Below are 14,137 nucleotides of genomic sequence, written 5' to 3'. Positions count from 1 at the left end.
GACCTAAAACGGATAAATATCTGAAAAATTGGCAAAACAAAAGAAATTACGGACAGCGGACCCCCTACAATTTTATTTATATAGATACTCTACACACTCACAATCTTACAGCAGCTGAGCCATAACTGTTTCAGAAATACATGGCAAATGGCTAGTTACTTAGGAAAGACACCAACCACTACACAGCGTCACTTACCAGAAATTGCCTAGACTTTGGATTTGCACAGTATTATTTTCAAAGTTCAGTTATTTTTTTAAATTGGCCTTGTGTAGCTTAATCAAAATTATGCAAGGAAAGTACAGGTTACAAATCATAAAAGCCAATAATTGGTGGAGCATTATCAGTTTATTGTTTAATAAAGTATAAAACACTTTAATTAACTGCACACCATAATGGTTACAGCACTTATACACAACATGAAGTGCAAGAATCAGGCACAATACTGTAAACATTATCAAAAATCCTGTTCACAACCACAGTGAGTTCATAAGAAATTTGTAAAAGATTGTATCAAAAAGTGACAATTATTTATCAAAATACATCAGAAGTTAGGTGAGACATGTAAAAATTGTATTTAAAAAAAAAAATGCTTGAGGAGGAAAGGATATCACAACACTTATCTCGGGAAAAGTTACTATTATAAGACAATATGTGGAAGCCTTAGATTTATCTTGTAGAAGTGTTGAACTGCTCAAAGTATGCAGCTGTAGGTTTATTGGTATACAGAATCTTCTCAACATATTCTTGGTATGATTTCTGCTGTGCAGACAGTTGTTTGTTCTGTCCGAGGATCTGTTTGTTGATCTCCCTGAAAAGTAAGATCAAATAAGTATGAAATTAAGTGGAATTTTAAAACTAAGGCCAAATAAACAAAATGAAAAGTAAATGAGCAGAAGTAACCAATGTGTACAAAATCAGTCATCATCCCTCTGTCGATCAGTGGAGAGTGTCAGCCTCTGTATCCCACGGTCGTGGATTAAAACTCAGCACAGTTAGTCAGATCTTTTTAAAGATGGAAAAAGTTTGATCAGCACACCATGTTATAGGATGATGGCACGTAAAAGATCTCTGGTGACACATTTGGTGTTTACCTGACAAAACAAATTGAAAACTCAGCCACAGATCGCCCAAGAGAGATATGTTTTAATCTGCCTTCTGGTAGAGAAAAATAGAACGTCAAAATTGACATCCAAACAGCCTAGATGACGTCAAATCAAAATGCCCTATATTGTAAATCTATGCTCAAGAGTAGAGTTGTTCACACGTCCACTCCTGCTGTAAAAACTGCCCCTGAATATATTTGTAGAGGTGTTTGTTAATTCTGTAAAAATACTTGTAGGTGTAGTATATAGGCCTCCTGACGCAGTGTGAGACTTCCGTGACTTAGAAGACAGCTTACTGAGACTGCTACCATCATACAAGCGCGTGATATTTTTTGGAGAATTTAACACAAATTTATTAACTCAGAACAACAACGCCTTATGACTACAAACTATTTTTAAATCCAGTTACATGACTACCACCATTTCCATTGATACATTCATAGACCTAGTAATAACAAATAACCCCCCGAAAAATCCTTCATCACGGTCAAGTATTTGTTCCTGACATTTGTACCGACTGAAATATGAGACTTTAAAAACATGAATTTAATACAACTGAGACAAGATGTATAACTCTGCCCCTGGTATGACATAATGATAAAGAGCGACAATGACGAGAAAGTGGAAATATTTAATTTCCGTTTACATGAATTGTACAACAAACACGCACCAAAGCGTAATGTGAGAGTAACACATCCTCCTTGTCCTTGGCCGACTACTGATGTTAAGACTATGATGAAAGAAGGAGACGCACTACACCGACGCTATAAGCAGACTCAACTGACTGACATACATGAGCAGTACCGTGTTCTTTGAAACTGAATTAAGCTTGTAATTCGTAATAAGAAATTTAATTATTTCCAGTATTTAAACAAAAACATTAACATTGGTTCCACGTGGAGACAACTTCGGTCACTGGGTATTGGCAAACCACTTGCAAAGCATTCTGATCCCGAGGTGTCCGTTGATTAATTAAATACATATTTCTCCACGGAACATCTCACTCCTGACACAACGACAGTACAAAACATAATTGACAATTTAATAAGACAACAATCCCCAGTCCATCCTGTATTTGAATTTGGTACTGTTACAGAGCATGAAGTAAGAAGGGAAGTTATGTCAAATCTCACGCAACAGGAGCTGATGAAATTCTCATTTCATTCGTGACTTACATAATCAACAAAATATTGCCCATTATTATGCATTTATTTAATACCTGCCTTTCTTCAAGCAATATCACAATTAAATGGAAAGATGCACACATTGTGCCAGTCACAAAAAACTCTTCTGCAAGCAATACATCTGACTACTGACCTGTCTGCATTCTCACAGCACTTTCTAAGATTTTGGAGAAGATAATGCATAAACAAATAGTTAAATACTTGGAAAAACATTCTGTACTTGATCCCTTACAGTCTGGTTTTAAGAAAGGACACAGTACTGCAACAACACTCATGAAAATCACAGATGACATTAGACGGGCTATGGACGAAAAAACTGACTATACTTATCCTTCTAGACTTCAGCAGTGCGTTTGACACTGTGAATACAGACATATTGTTAGCAAAGTTACAAAAACTTTACATAGCTCATTCTGCTATTCACCTCTTGGGCTCATACCTCAAAAATAGATGACAGTGAGTTGTATCAAACATGAAGACTACAGAATGGTGGACTAAGCTATCTGGCGTTCCCCAAGGGTCTATTCTTGGACCTCTTTTATTCTTAATCTATATTAATGAATAAACTCCATTGTCATAAGGCAGCAGGAATAGATGAAATTAGACCTGAAATGGTGAAGTATAGTGGGAAGGCAGGGATGAAATGGCTTCATAGAGTAGTAAAATTAGCGTGGAGTGTTGGTAAGGTACCTTCAGATTGCACAAAACCAGTAATTGCACCTGTCTATAAGCAAGGGAACAGGAAGGATTGCAACAACTATCGAGCTATCTCATTGATTAGTATACCAGGCAAAGTATTCACTGGCATCTTGGAAGGGAGGGTGCGATCAGTCGTTGAGAGGAAGTTGGATGAAAACCAGTGTGGTTTCAGACCACAGAGAGGCTGTCAGGATCAGATTTTCAGTATGCGCCAGGTAATTGAAAAATGCTACGAGAGGAATAGGCAGTTGTGTTTATGTTTCGTAGATCTAGAGAAAGCATATGACAGGGTACGAGGGAAAAGATGTTCGCCATACTGGGGGACTATGGAATTAAAGGTAGATTATTAAAATCAATCAAAGGCATTTATGTTGACAATTGGGCTTCAGTGAGAATTGATGGTAGAATGAGTTCTTGGTTCAGGGTACTTACAGGAGTTAGACAAGGCTGTAATCTTTCACCTTTGCTGTTCGTAGTTTACATGGATCATCTGCTGAAAGGTATAAAATGGCAGGGAGGGATTCAGTTAGGTGGAAATGTAGTGAGCAGTTTGGCCTATGCTGACGACTTGGTCTTAATGGCAGACTGTGCCGAAAGCCTACAGTCTAATATACTATCCTGGGGCTTGAAAATAGGTGCAATGAGTATGGTATGAAAATTAGCCCCTTCGAAGACTAAATTGATGTCAGTAGGTAAGAAATTCAACAGAATTGAATGTCAGATTGGTGATACAAAACTAGAACAGGTCGATAATTTCAAGTATTTAGGTTGTGTGTTCTCCCAGGATGGTAATATAGTAAGTGAGATTGAATCAAGGTGTAGTAAAGCTAATGCAGTGAGCTCGCAGTTGCGATCAGCAGTATTCTGTAAGAAGGAAGTCAGCTCCCAGACGAAACTATCTTTACATCGGTCTGTTTTCAGACCAACTTTGCTTTACGGGAGCGAAAGCTGGGTGGACTCAGGATATCTTATTCATAATTTAGAAGTAACAGACATGAAGGTAGCAAGAATGATTGTTGGTACGAACAGGTGGGAACAATGGCAGGAGGGTGCTCGAAATGATGAGATAAAGGCTAATTTAGGATTGAACTCGATGGATGAAGCTGTACGCATAAACCGGCTTCGGTGGTGGGGTCATGTGAGGCGAATGGAGGAGGATAGGTTACCTAGGAGAAGAATGGAATCTGTTATGGAGGGTAAGAGAAGTAGAGGAAGACCAAGACGACGATGGTTAGACTTGGTTTCTAATGATTTAAAGATAAGAGGTAAAGAACTAAATGAGGCCACAACACTAGTTGCAAATCGAGGATTGTGGCGACGTTTAGTAAATTCTCAGAGGCTTGCAGACTGAACACTGAAAGGCATAACAGTCTATAATGATAATGTATGTATGTATGTATATTAATGACATTTCTCCTCAATCGAATGACTGCAACTATTTACCTTTATGCTGATGATCTTCAGATATACTCACACTTTAAAGTCCTCGACATTGACAAAGCAATCCACCAAATGAACTCGACTTTAAATTCAATTAGCTTGTATGCAAAAGAGAACTGCCTATTAATTAACCCCAAAAAAATGCAAGCAATCATAATAGGACAATCTAGGCTTTTAAATATGCTAAACATCTCACACCAGCCTAATGTCATGCTCTGAAATGAAGCTATACCTTTCCAGAAGTCTGTAAAAAACCTAGGCGTTGTCATGAATGACACTTAAACTGGAATGACCCATATAAACAAGTGTCTGCAGAAAGGTATATGCATCTCTTCATCCCCTAAAAATGAAACAATCCATTCTTCCACATAGCATGAAAATAAAACTTATTCAAACCCTAATTGTTCCAATAATTTGTTACTGTGATCTCGTATTAACCGATGGAACTGCAGGACCAACTATGAAACTTCAAAGGGCAATGAACTCTTTCATACAATTTATATTTTCTTTGAACTTTAGGACACATATTTCCCCTGATTATGAGAAGCTATCCCAGCTGAAAATCGATCAACTAAGAAATCTATATACTGCGACACTAATTTTTCGACTTCTGAATTAATCTACACCTGAATACCTATCCTCACATTTTAACTTCCTCTCATCTATCCATGAACATAATACCAGATTGACTTCTACCCTTATGATACCAGTTAAACGCTCCTCTGTATACAGCCACTCATTCCTAGTATCTGGGGCAAGGCTATGGAATACACTCCCTGTCAGTATACGTATTAGCACTTCAATAGTTTCATTTAAATGGTCTTGTCGAGATTTCCTCTTAAATACGTGATCAGCCTGTATGAATCTTTTGTCCTATTAAATGTTTTTTTCCTAGTATGTATGAGTGCAAGTATGATTTAGAGCTATTGTTAGGTGATGTAGATAGGCTAGATAATATTAATCAATAAAAATAACAATTATCATATGTTATAATTAGAGCCCGGATTTCAATGCAAATGCATGTTTTTAAATAAGCTAGCTACACTTCTCAAACTTTGCAAATATTCGTTTTACGGCTTAACAATTCCAAATAACCATTCTTTTTCCGTGCATGTTTGCATGTTTTGGCATTTTTTGGAGAAAATTAATGCATATTTGGAAGATTTTGGATTTAATAGCGCATATTTGGACGTTTAATATTGCATAATATGACTTTTATTCTGACTTTGACGCATATATATTGTTAACTTGCATCATAGTGCATTTTCTGAATGTTAGTCTGCAGAATTTGGGACAATTTTTCACGTTGTAGGCTACAGTATGTCTATTACTGAGAGACGGAGAGAATGTATTCCTGGCATCCTATGTGACAACCATAGTTAGTAGCCTACAAACGGTACAGGTCCTACAGTATAATGCAATTAACCGAACACTTTCTTATCTGTTGCTTGAGTAAACAATGATGTAAGTCGGAAGGCCCCGCGTCGAAATCTAATTCTTAGGAATAAGGTGTCGCAGTTTTACAGTTGTATATAAATTGAACCGTAAATTGTGCATTAATCATTGACGGCTCATTTTTCGTCTGTTAGACGAACAAAAGAAACCTTGTATCGCACTTCTGTGGCGCGCGTTACTGGGATAGCAGCGTACAAATTCTGGTTTTTCATTGAACCCTCTACCGTCGTTATCCTGGAATGTCCTACCCGTAACTCTCAATCATCACACGTCTGTGTTATCGCAGCAAGCAATCGTTACCACTTATTGAGGACATTCAAATGTGTCTGCAATCATCGCATGGAGAAGCAGCTGCCACAGATAGAGATAAGTTGAACAACTAATTCGTTCAAATCCTGATTTTGAATTCGTCAAGCTTATAAAAGACGTATTGTGGTGAAAATGCAAAAGACGTACAATTTGACCTCACTTTGTCCAAATGTCTTCATTGAATTATGCATCTATCACTTCTCGTGACGTAAAAAGATAATTTTCTGTGCTTAAGTATGTGCTGAATGATAAACGGATGAGCTTAAATCAAGACAATTTGGAGAAATTAGGGTAGTTTTTGTTCATGTTTCAAAAGGAACTGAATTTTGATAGTGCATATTTTCCAGTTTATTGTGCATGTTTTGCCATATGATAGTGCATGAATGCATGCATATTTTGAGATTTGATAGTGCATGGAAATCCGGGCTCTAGTTATAATATTACTCCATTAATTTAGGTAGTTTCTAGAGACTGTTAACACCGAGCTCGATAGCTGCAGTCGCTTAAGTGCGGCCAGTATCCAGTAATCGGGAGATAGTGGGTTCGAGTCCCACTGTCGGCAGCCTTGAAGATGGTTTTCCGTGGTTTCCCATTTTCACACCAGGCAAATGCCGGGGCTGTATCTTAATTACGGCCACGGCCGCTTCCTTCCAATTCCTAGGCCTTTCCTATCCCATCGTCGCCGTAAGACATATCTGTGTCGGTGCGACGTAAAGCAAAAAAAAAAAAAAAAAAAAAAGAGACTGTTAACATTATTTTTCCAAATGATGTGACTATTTACTGTATGTTGTGGTTAAGTGTAAGAGAGGGCCGTGAGCCCTAACTTTGCCACATACAACAGCATAAAATAAATAAATAAATAAATAAATAAATAAATAAATAAATAAATAAATAAATAAATAATAACTGAGATCATACCAGATTTTAACTTGAAACATAGCAACTCTAGATGTGAAAATACAACATGCATCTCTTCACAAACATTCCAACTTCTCATATTGATTATATGAACTTTAAGAAATATGAACATAATTTTGTTTCCAAGTCCTGTTACTTGATAATGTGGATATATCTCACATTCTTGCTTATATAACTAATTGTCCTATTAAATGTTCTTTCCTAGTTTTATTATCGTGTCTGTATTCTGTTTTTAATAAAAGTATGGATAGTGTATTTCAAAAGATTCTGGCTCCTTGGCTGAATGATCAGCATCACGGCCTTTGAACCAAAGAGTCCTGAATTTGATTTCAATCTGGCCTCTTCCTTGGAGAAACTGGGTGTCTGTGTTTGTTTCAAAACACACTTTTTCATATCACACTACCAACCACCACAAAAGCACACAATAAATTAATGATTACATCCCTCCACATAAGGTTGGCATCAGGAAAGACATCTGGCTGTAAAACAGGCCCTAGTCCACATGTGGGACACAAAGTCGATTTTATCAATATCTTATTTAAAAGTTAAGTCACAATTTTTACCTTTGTTTTTCCAACAGTTCTCGTTCCAGGAGGAAGGCATGCTGGGCCATTCCATTAGCCACTTCATCCCATTGGGCATTCATATGGGCTTCATCTTCCTCGGCTCTCTGAAATATATTAGCAAACATATTAGACAAAACATTTTTTGATCGTACAGATTACATCTGAAGAAGAGCTAAGTGCCAAAAACTACTTCATGAGATGATGAAAAACACTACCAAATGCTCCAATCAAATAATTTTGTCTATTCTGTGTGACAGACCAATCATTAAATCTATATATACTGGCATATAAAAATAGTGTTTTGTCTGTACATTGCTCAGAATTTAAAAAGAATGGTATTTCTGTATTAGTCATGTCCACAGTAACAAGGAAATGCACTTTTTACTTTTCTGTAATTTTTGTCTGTCTGTATGTCTGTATGTATGTATGTGTGCGTGTGTGTCTGTGTATGTATGTGCATCACGAGAAAACAGCTCAAGAGATTGTAATGAAAATCAGTATGTAAAGTCAGGGAATGAGCCACTATAATCTATGCTATAAATCATTTTATTCATGCTGAGTGAAATGGTAGTTCAAGGGAAGGCCTAAAATGTAATTCTCAAATATTTATGTTATTAGTGATCTTATCGATAAATACAACATAACTAAAGTTATATAGAATTAAATTTCCGATCATTTATGTCTTATACATTTTTACTGTACCTGCTACGATAACAGAGATATTCATGAATTTGTACTTTTATTGTTAAGTCCATATCAACGTTGAGCTACGAGAAAATGGGTAAACAGAATTGAATGAAAATCGGTATATATTTAGAGTCAGAGAATAAGAAACTACAGTCTAAGCTATAAACAATTTCGTTCATCCTGGATGGAATGGTAGTTTAGGGGAAGGCACCTAAAATTTGATTGTTAAATCCCTATGTTATTAGCCCTACCGAAAAATAATACATAACAAAAGTTATAGAGAATACAGTTTCAGATCACTTATGTTTTATTCAGTTTTACCGTACCGACTATGATAAGAGTGGTATTTCAGAGTCGGAAGAAAACTAAATGTGAAGGCGTACAATATCAAAAGCACATAACATTGATCAACAATAACATTACATTGACCATCGTTTGTTGTGATGTTCTATATCTCTTATACTGGCGCTCAACTCCAATAGATGCGATTACTGCTGCATAGCGAGTATAACAGCCTGCCTGAATATTGGCAGGAAATAGCTGGGAAGTTAGATAACTTTCTTCTTTAGCATGCCATTTTTCTACTTCATATATTTTCTGATACTGCTGGTACATAACACACTGCTTCATCATAGCATTCCAGCCATTCGAAAAATGCTGTTTGGAATGATCAGTGTGCACACTTAAGTGAATAATTGCAGAGGCTCACTTATGACCTGGTCTAGAATTACAATTTAGACCTATTCCAAACCATAGCACCACAATTCACTAAATAACTAAAAAATTCAACCCTGAAAAGAGCTGTTTCATAAGAAAAGCTTCTTCCTCTTCACTTTTCTTAAATTCTACATTCATTTTATTCCAAATTAGCAGCGAAGAGGGGGTTTCTCCCCTGGCTTGCAGGAAAAATTTGCCTCCCAAGTCAGATAGTTCCCCTCGCCAGTGTAGAGAACTGAGATTTTCCAACTCACTGGGTACTCCTATTTAACAGATGAGTAAAAGGGCATAGATTTTGCCCTGGGACTCTACACCATTCACCCCCTCAACCCCACCTCCGAAATTAAAGACTGTTCGCGGCTCACAGCTGTCTGCGGTGGAACTTTGGACTGTTAGATCGGCAGCGTAGTACTGTTCATTAAAAGTAAGATAATGTGTGGTTTTTAATTTGATTGAGTATTTCATATGATAGCATTGCTTTTCATTGCGACATTCTTACTGACATCATTTTGTAATGACATATTTTTATTTCATTTAAGAAAACCACTAGGAGAGTCTTTCTGAGGATAAAAAAGGCAGATGGAGAGTGAGCCTGCCATTATAATGAAAACTTCCCAACTTGATTGTGACTGATGGTAAGCAAGAGGACCTACCATTACAATGAAAATTTCCTAACCCAGTCTTCACATAAGAAAAGACGTTTGATGAAACACCGTTGATTAAACCCCAGTGTTATGAAATGAGTGATCCCACCAGCTTCTTCGTTAACCATTTAAACTGTATAGGGCTTCCAGGCTAACATACCCCATGTCCAAGGATATTCTGGGTTCGGTTCTCTGGATACAGTGAAAATTGGTGCTCGTTGTTACCACCGACAGATGGATTGAACCATCTGCCACTTCATCTAGTGTATTTAAAGTGCATATGCTTTTGTCTACTTATTAAAGGAAGTGTAAAATAGTACATTCATGAGATATTGGATGTCTGAAGTCGCTCCATGTTTCGTTCGCAGAATTACAGTGTTGCATATAATGTCATGTTGTGTATTTGCAAAAATCCCAATGAAAGAAGCATTGCATTATATTGTATATTCAACAATGATTAATTTAAGGATATGACGTGATACGACCTTCAAATATTTGAAAATGTATTCATAGAAAACTAGAATTCACTTCAGTTCATCCGATGTTAAGATATTGTAGCTTGATATATTTTGAATATATTAATTATTGACAGATAAACAGAATTATAGCAGGGTATGCCCATACTAATTAAATATGGGTAATTGTGATAGACAATGCGCAATGTGATATGTGTAAGTGCAAAGCATAAATGATCCAAGAGGAAATACCTCTTTAAGATTGAAATAATTGAATGTAGAATGAGGTGCAGAAAGAGACTACCAAGAGATTTAAAGCATCAAAATCGATCTGTAAAGGGTATTGTATGGCATATCCATGTGAATAAGATGTGCCTCTGTGGGTCCGTGGTAGAGTGTCGGCCTCCGGATCCCAAGATAGCGGGTTCAAACCCGGCAGAGGTAGTCGGATTTTTGAAGGGCGGAAAAAAGTCCATTCGACACTCCATGTCGTACGATGTCGGCATGTAAAAGATCTCTGGTGATACATTTGGTATTTACCCGACAAAATTAATTAAATCTCAGCCATAGACGCCCAAGAGAGATCCGGTTTACTCTAGGTCCGCTAGATGGCAGACAGAGTAAACCGGAACGTCGAAATTAACGAGCAGACAGCCAGATGGCGTCAAATCGAAATGTCTGCAAACGGTAGCTGAGGCCATACGATTATTATTATTTTTACTAGTATAGTAAAGTTGTGATAAAAGATATAGTTTGTCTTCTCATTAGTAATGAAATAGTATTCCTCTCATAACTAAGATTCCCCTACTATAGAAATTATTAGAAGGTTATCGCCTCACTGTTCCCAAGGAATCAATGTTCAGTTCTTTCAGATAGATAATTAGTTCGAAGGTAGGCCTACAGAAAAGGTTATCAAAGTACACCCTTGGTTTTACTTGTTGAATAACTGTTTTGCACAGGATGAGGACTACTTGACCACCAGTTCTGATAGCTCTCTCCTCCTCGGACAGATATGTGATCACTCCCTTTCCAGTGTATGGAATAAAATCATAAATTATCCTGGATACACCAGCACACACAAATATTTTGAAACCCCATTAGTGGGGTTTATTCTAAATGTACTGCTGCAGACTGCCAGTCCTGGTACCTTTGTACCAATGGAGAATACAGATTCCTGTTCTTGTTTGTAGCAATTACTGACAACTGCATCAAGCACAGGTCTGATTTTGAAGAGCCTGTCTCCAGAGTTCACAGCAAGGTCATTAGAGCAAAATGCACATACCTATGCAATTTTTCAAAACATTTTGAACTAAATATATTTGACACTCTTGGGCGGTTGGTGCCTTAAGCCCAGTAATCGGTATAAGAAGGCATTTTATGAATACCCATATACAGTAGAATACCACAGAACTGTTCTTTTTCACTCACATTAGTATTCACTGACACTAGTTTCTGCTGTACAGAATACAGGTTAGTCTGGTTCACTATGTTAATTATGAGATCAGAGTCAAAAATGTTTTTGGAAATATTGGAGAGGCATTTCATCTTTGGTTTTACTGAACACTGGTGAAGCTGTGGTATCTGTTGGTGGAATGTCTTGTTTCACCCATTTCTAGGGTCTTTCTTTCTGCCCCTGCTCACTCAATTTGTATTGCCTAATAATATAGCAAACTGTATACGCCTACTCGGACCTAGTAGTTCATTATCACTGTTAGTACCACTATCAGATTTCGGTATCACCACCATTTGGTGGTACGTTTGGTATGTAATCTGGGTCATCATCACAACATTCAACAAGAATTTCTGTTTCAGAATCATCTGATTCATCAGCATCAGACAATGAAGAGTTTTCAGAAGGCAGCACAACACCTCCCAGTCTCCTCCTACCATAAAAGGATCTTGGATCCACCTAGCCCTGCAAGTAAAAATAATATTGTAACTGCAAGGGGAATTGTGCAGCATTTACATATAGAAGAAAGCAAACAGAAACTTCCCTTTTGAATGAAACATAACCTATAATCTTCACATGTGCTTGACTGACAATGTTGCCTAGAGGCAACACACTTCCTCTACAATATTTATGTGCTTAAAGTAATGTTTATAACAACATAAAATAGTTGAAAACTTACCTATATACCTTTATTGATAAAATAATACTAATATTGAACCCATGACCTTTGTGCCCTAAGAACATTATGCATAAATTAACAATTAAATTAAAAGTTGGATTCTTGATGCATGGATTTGACACGTGACGAGGGGGTGATTACCTTCGGTCCCACGCTCTTGGGTACGAGACCTCAGCCACACGTGTCGACGGCGGAAGAATCTCAAGTCATTTTTGTGAACTATTTCAAAGCGCGTGTACATGGCGTGATCCAAGCCAAGTCAAAAAAATATAGTGCCTATCAAAGGAAGTCAATCATCTCACAAATCGAACACGTATACATTTTAAATGTCCATGAACACTACCGCCAGAAATGTAGCAAGCATGTAATCACTTTCAAAACTCTTGAAATTACAGTTTAGTTAAGTCAGAAAATTTATAGAAATTTTCTTGGCGGCAAAGGGAGATATCCGAAGAGAGGGGGTAACTGCTATAAATATGAAGGGACGCCATGACGAAGTCTCCTTCTCCGGCATTTGTGATACAAAGCGGACAAAAAATTGTTGAGCTGCTCTGCGAAATCAAACCAACGAAAGTAGACTGAGTTCAACTGCAGATTTTAGCCATTGTGGCTAGGTCTTGTCTCCATGAGGAGATAGTTTTCTTGAGTGAAATAATTGTACCAGATAGGACGGTCAAAGTACTGAATAAATTCTAATGTGATTAGGTAATTCGTGTGCGGAAATAATGATAGTCCATCGTGTGCGCTCAGCAAACAAGTGAAGGGTATTTTCTTTTTTTTAATGCTTTATTCCAGGAAACCTGAAGAAACATAATGATCTGTAAAGCCATGAATGTAAAAATGGCTAAATAAAATGCCAGGGTCGCAGGTGAGCCCTATGACGAACAATGGTGTGACTACATAAGGTAATGTGACTTTCCATCTTACTACCTATTATATCTTGTTTCATGATCTCTTGAAGTGTATTTGAATGGGGATATATGACGCAGTGGTCACCCCTACTAAGTTTTGTAAATGTGAGAGTACGACTAAAAGAGTCATTTGTTTTATTTTCCACTTGGATAAATTTTTGAAGTCTTGCGAGTGCCGTATAATGTTGTAAAAAGTTATTGAATAGGGTTTCGAAGTGATATCACGTCCAATGTATATTGTTATCCGTGTGAGTGTACTGCCTATATTTTGTGATGTCAAATTAAGATGTTCATTCGACGTTAATTTTTCTGTCTGCAATCTGATGTTAATAATGTAGGAATCCATGGTTACTCATTTTCAATCGAGTGGAAGCGCGCTGTCGGGTGAGAATCTAGGGTGATAAATTTGGTCACGGAGAGAAACGTTTTTCTAGGCCCATTTTAAACTGTGTCTGATGGACAATAAAAAGATCTAGTAGAATGTTTCAGTCATTTTTTTTGTAAAAATCAAGTTAGTAAATATGATATCATTTATGCGAAGTTATTCATGATTAATGCATTGTGCGATATTAGACGTCGAGATTTCTAGTAAGGATTTTATTCCAGTTCTTTGTCGATGATAATTGTGGAGCTGGGAAACAGAAGTTAGTTTTGTTGATATGAGATTTGTGAAGCAGGTTGGACCTGTCATTGAAGCCAGGACACGGAAGCCCAAGGAATGTTTTATATGAGTTGAGATGAGATGTGCGAATCAGGTTAGAGTCCTGTCATTGAAGCCGGGACACGATAGCCCGAGGTATATTTTATAATGTTGGGAATGGAAAGAAATACATAGGAATCCATAGCGGTATTAATTTGCGACGCGTATAATTAGTGTGGGCATCTTGAAGCATAATCTGTGCATTTTGTTGGTTAGAAT

At 37.2% G+C, this 14,137-nt stretch overlaps 1 protein-coding gene across 1 annotated transcript in view; it reads right to left on the bottom strand.

Moving 5' to 3' along the window:
• Positions 1–377: 377 nt before the first annotated feature.
• The window catches only part of LOC136867100 (RIB43A-like with coiled-coils protein 2), a 39,882-nt gene continuing 26,122 nt past the window's right edge, over positions 378–14,137 (bottom strand). Inside the window, exons 6-7 of the mRNA XM_068227022.1 lie at positions 7,673–7,779; positions 378–809 (exon numbers count right to left, since the gene is read on the bottom strand). Of these exons, the coding sequence (XP_068083123.1) occupies positions 668–809; positions 7,673–7,779 (249 nt within the window). The 3' untranslated portion in view covers positions 378–667. The remainder of the gene's footprint in view (positions 810–7,672; positions 7,780–14,137) is intronic.

The sequence above is a fragment of the Anabrus simplex genome, chromosome 3 (genome assembly GCF_040414725.1).
Source record: "Anabrus simplex isolate iqAnaSimp1 chromosome 3, ASM4041472v1, whole genome shotgun sequence".
Taxonomy (NCBI): domain Eukaryota; kingdom Metazoa; phylum Arthropoda; class Insecta; order Orthoptera; family Tettigoniidae; genus Anabrus; species Anabrus simplex.
This window is presented reverse-complemented; position numbering and strand designations above follow the sequence as displayed.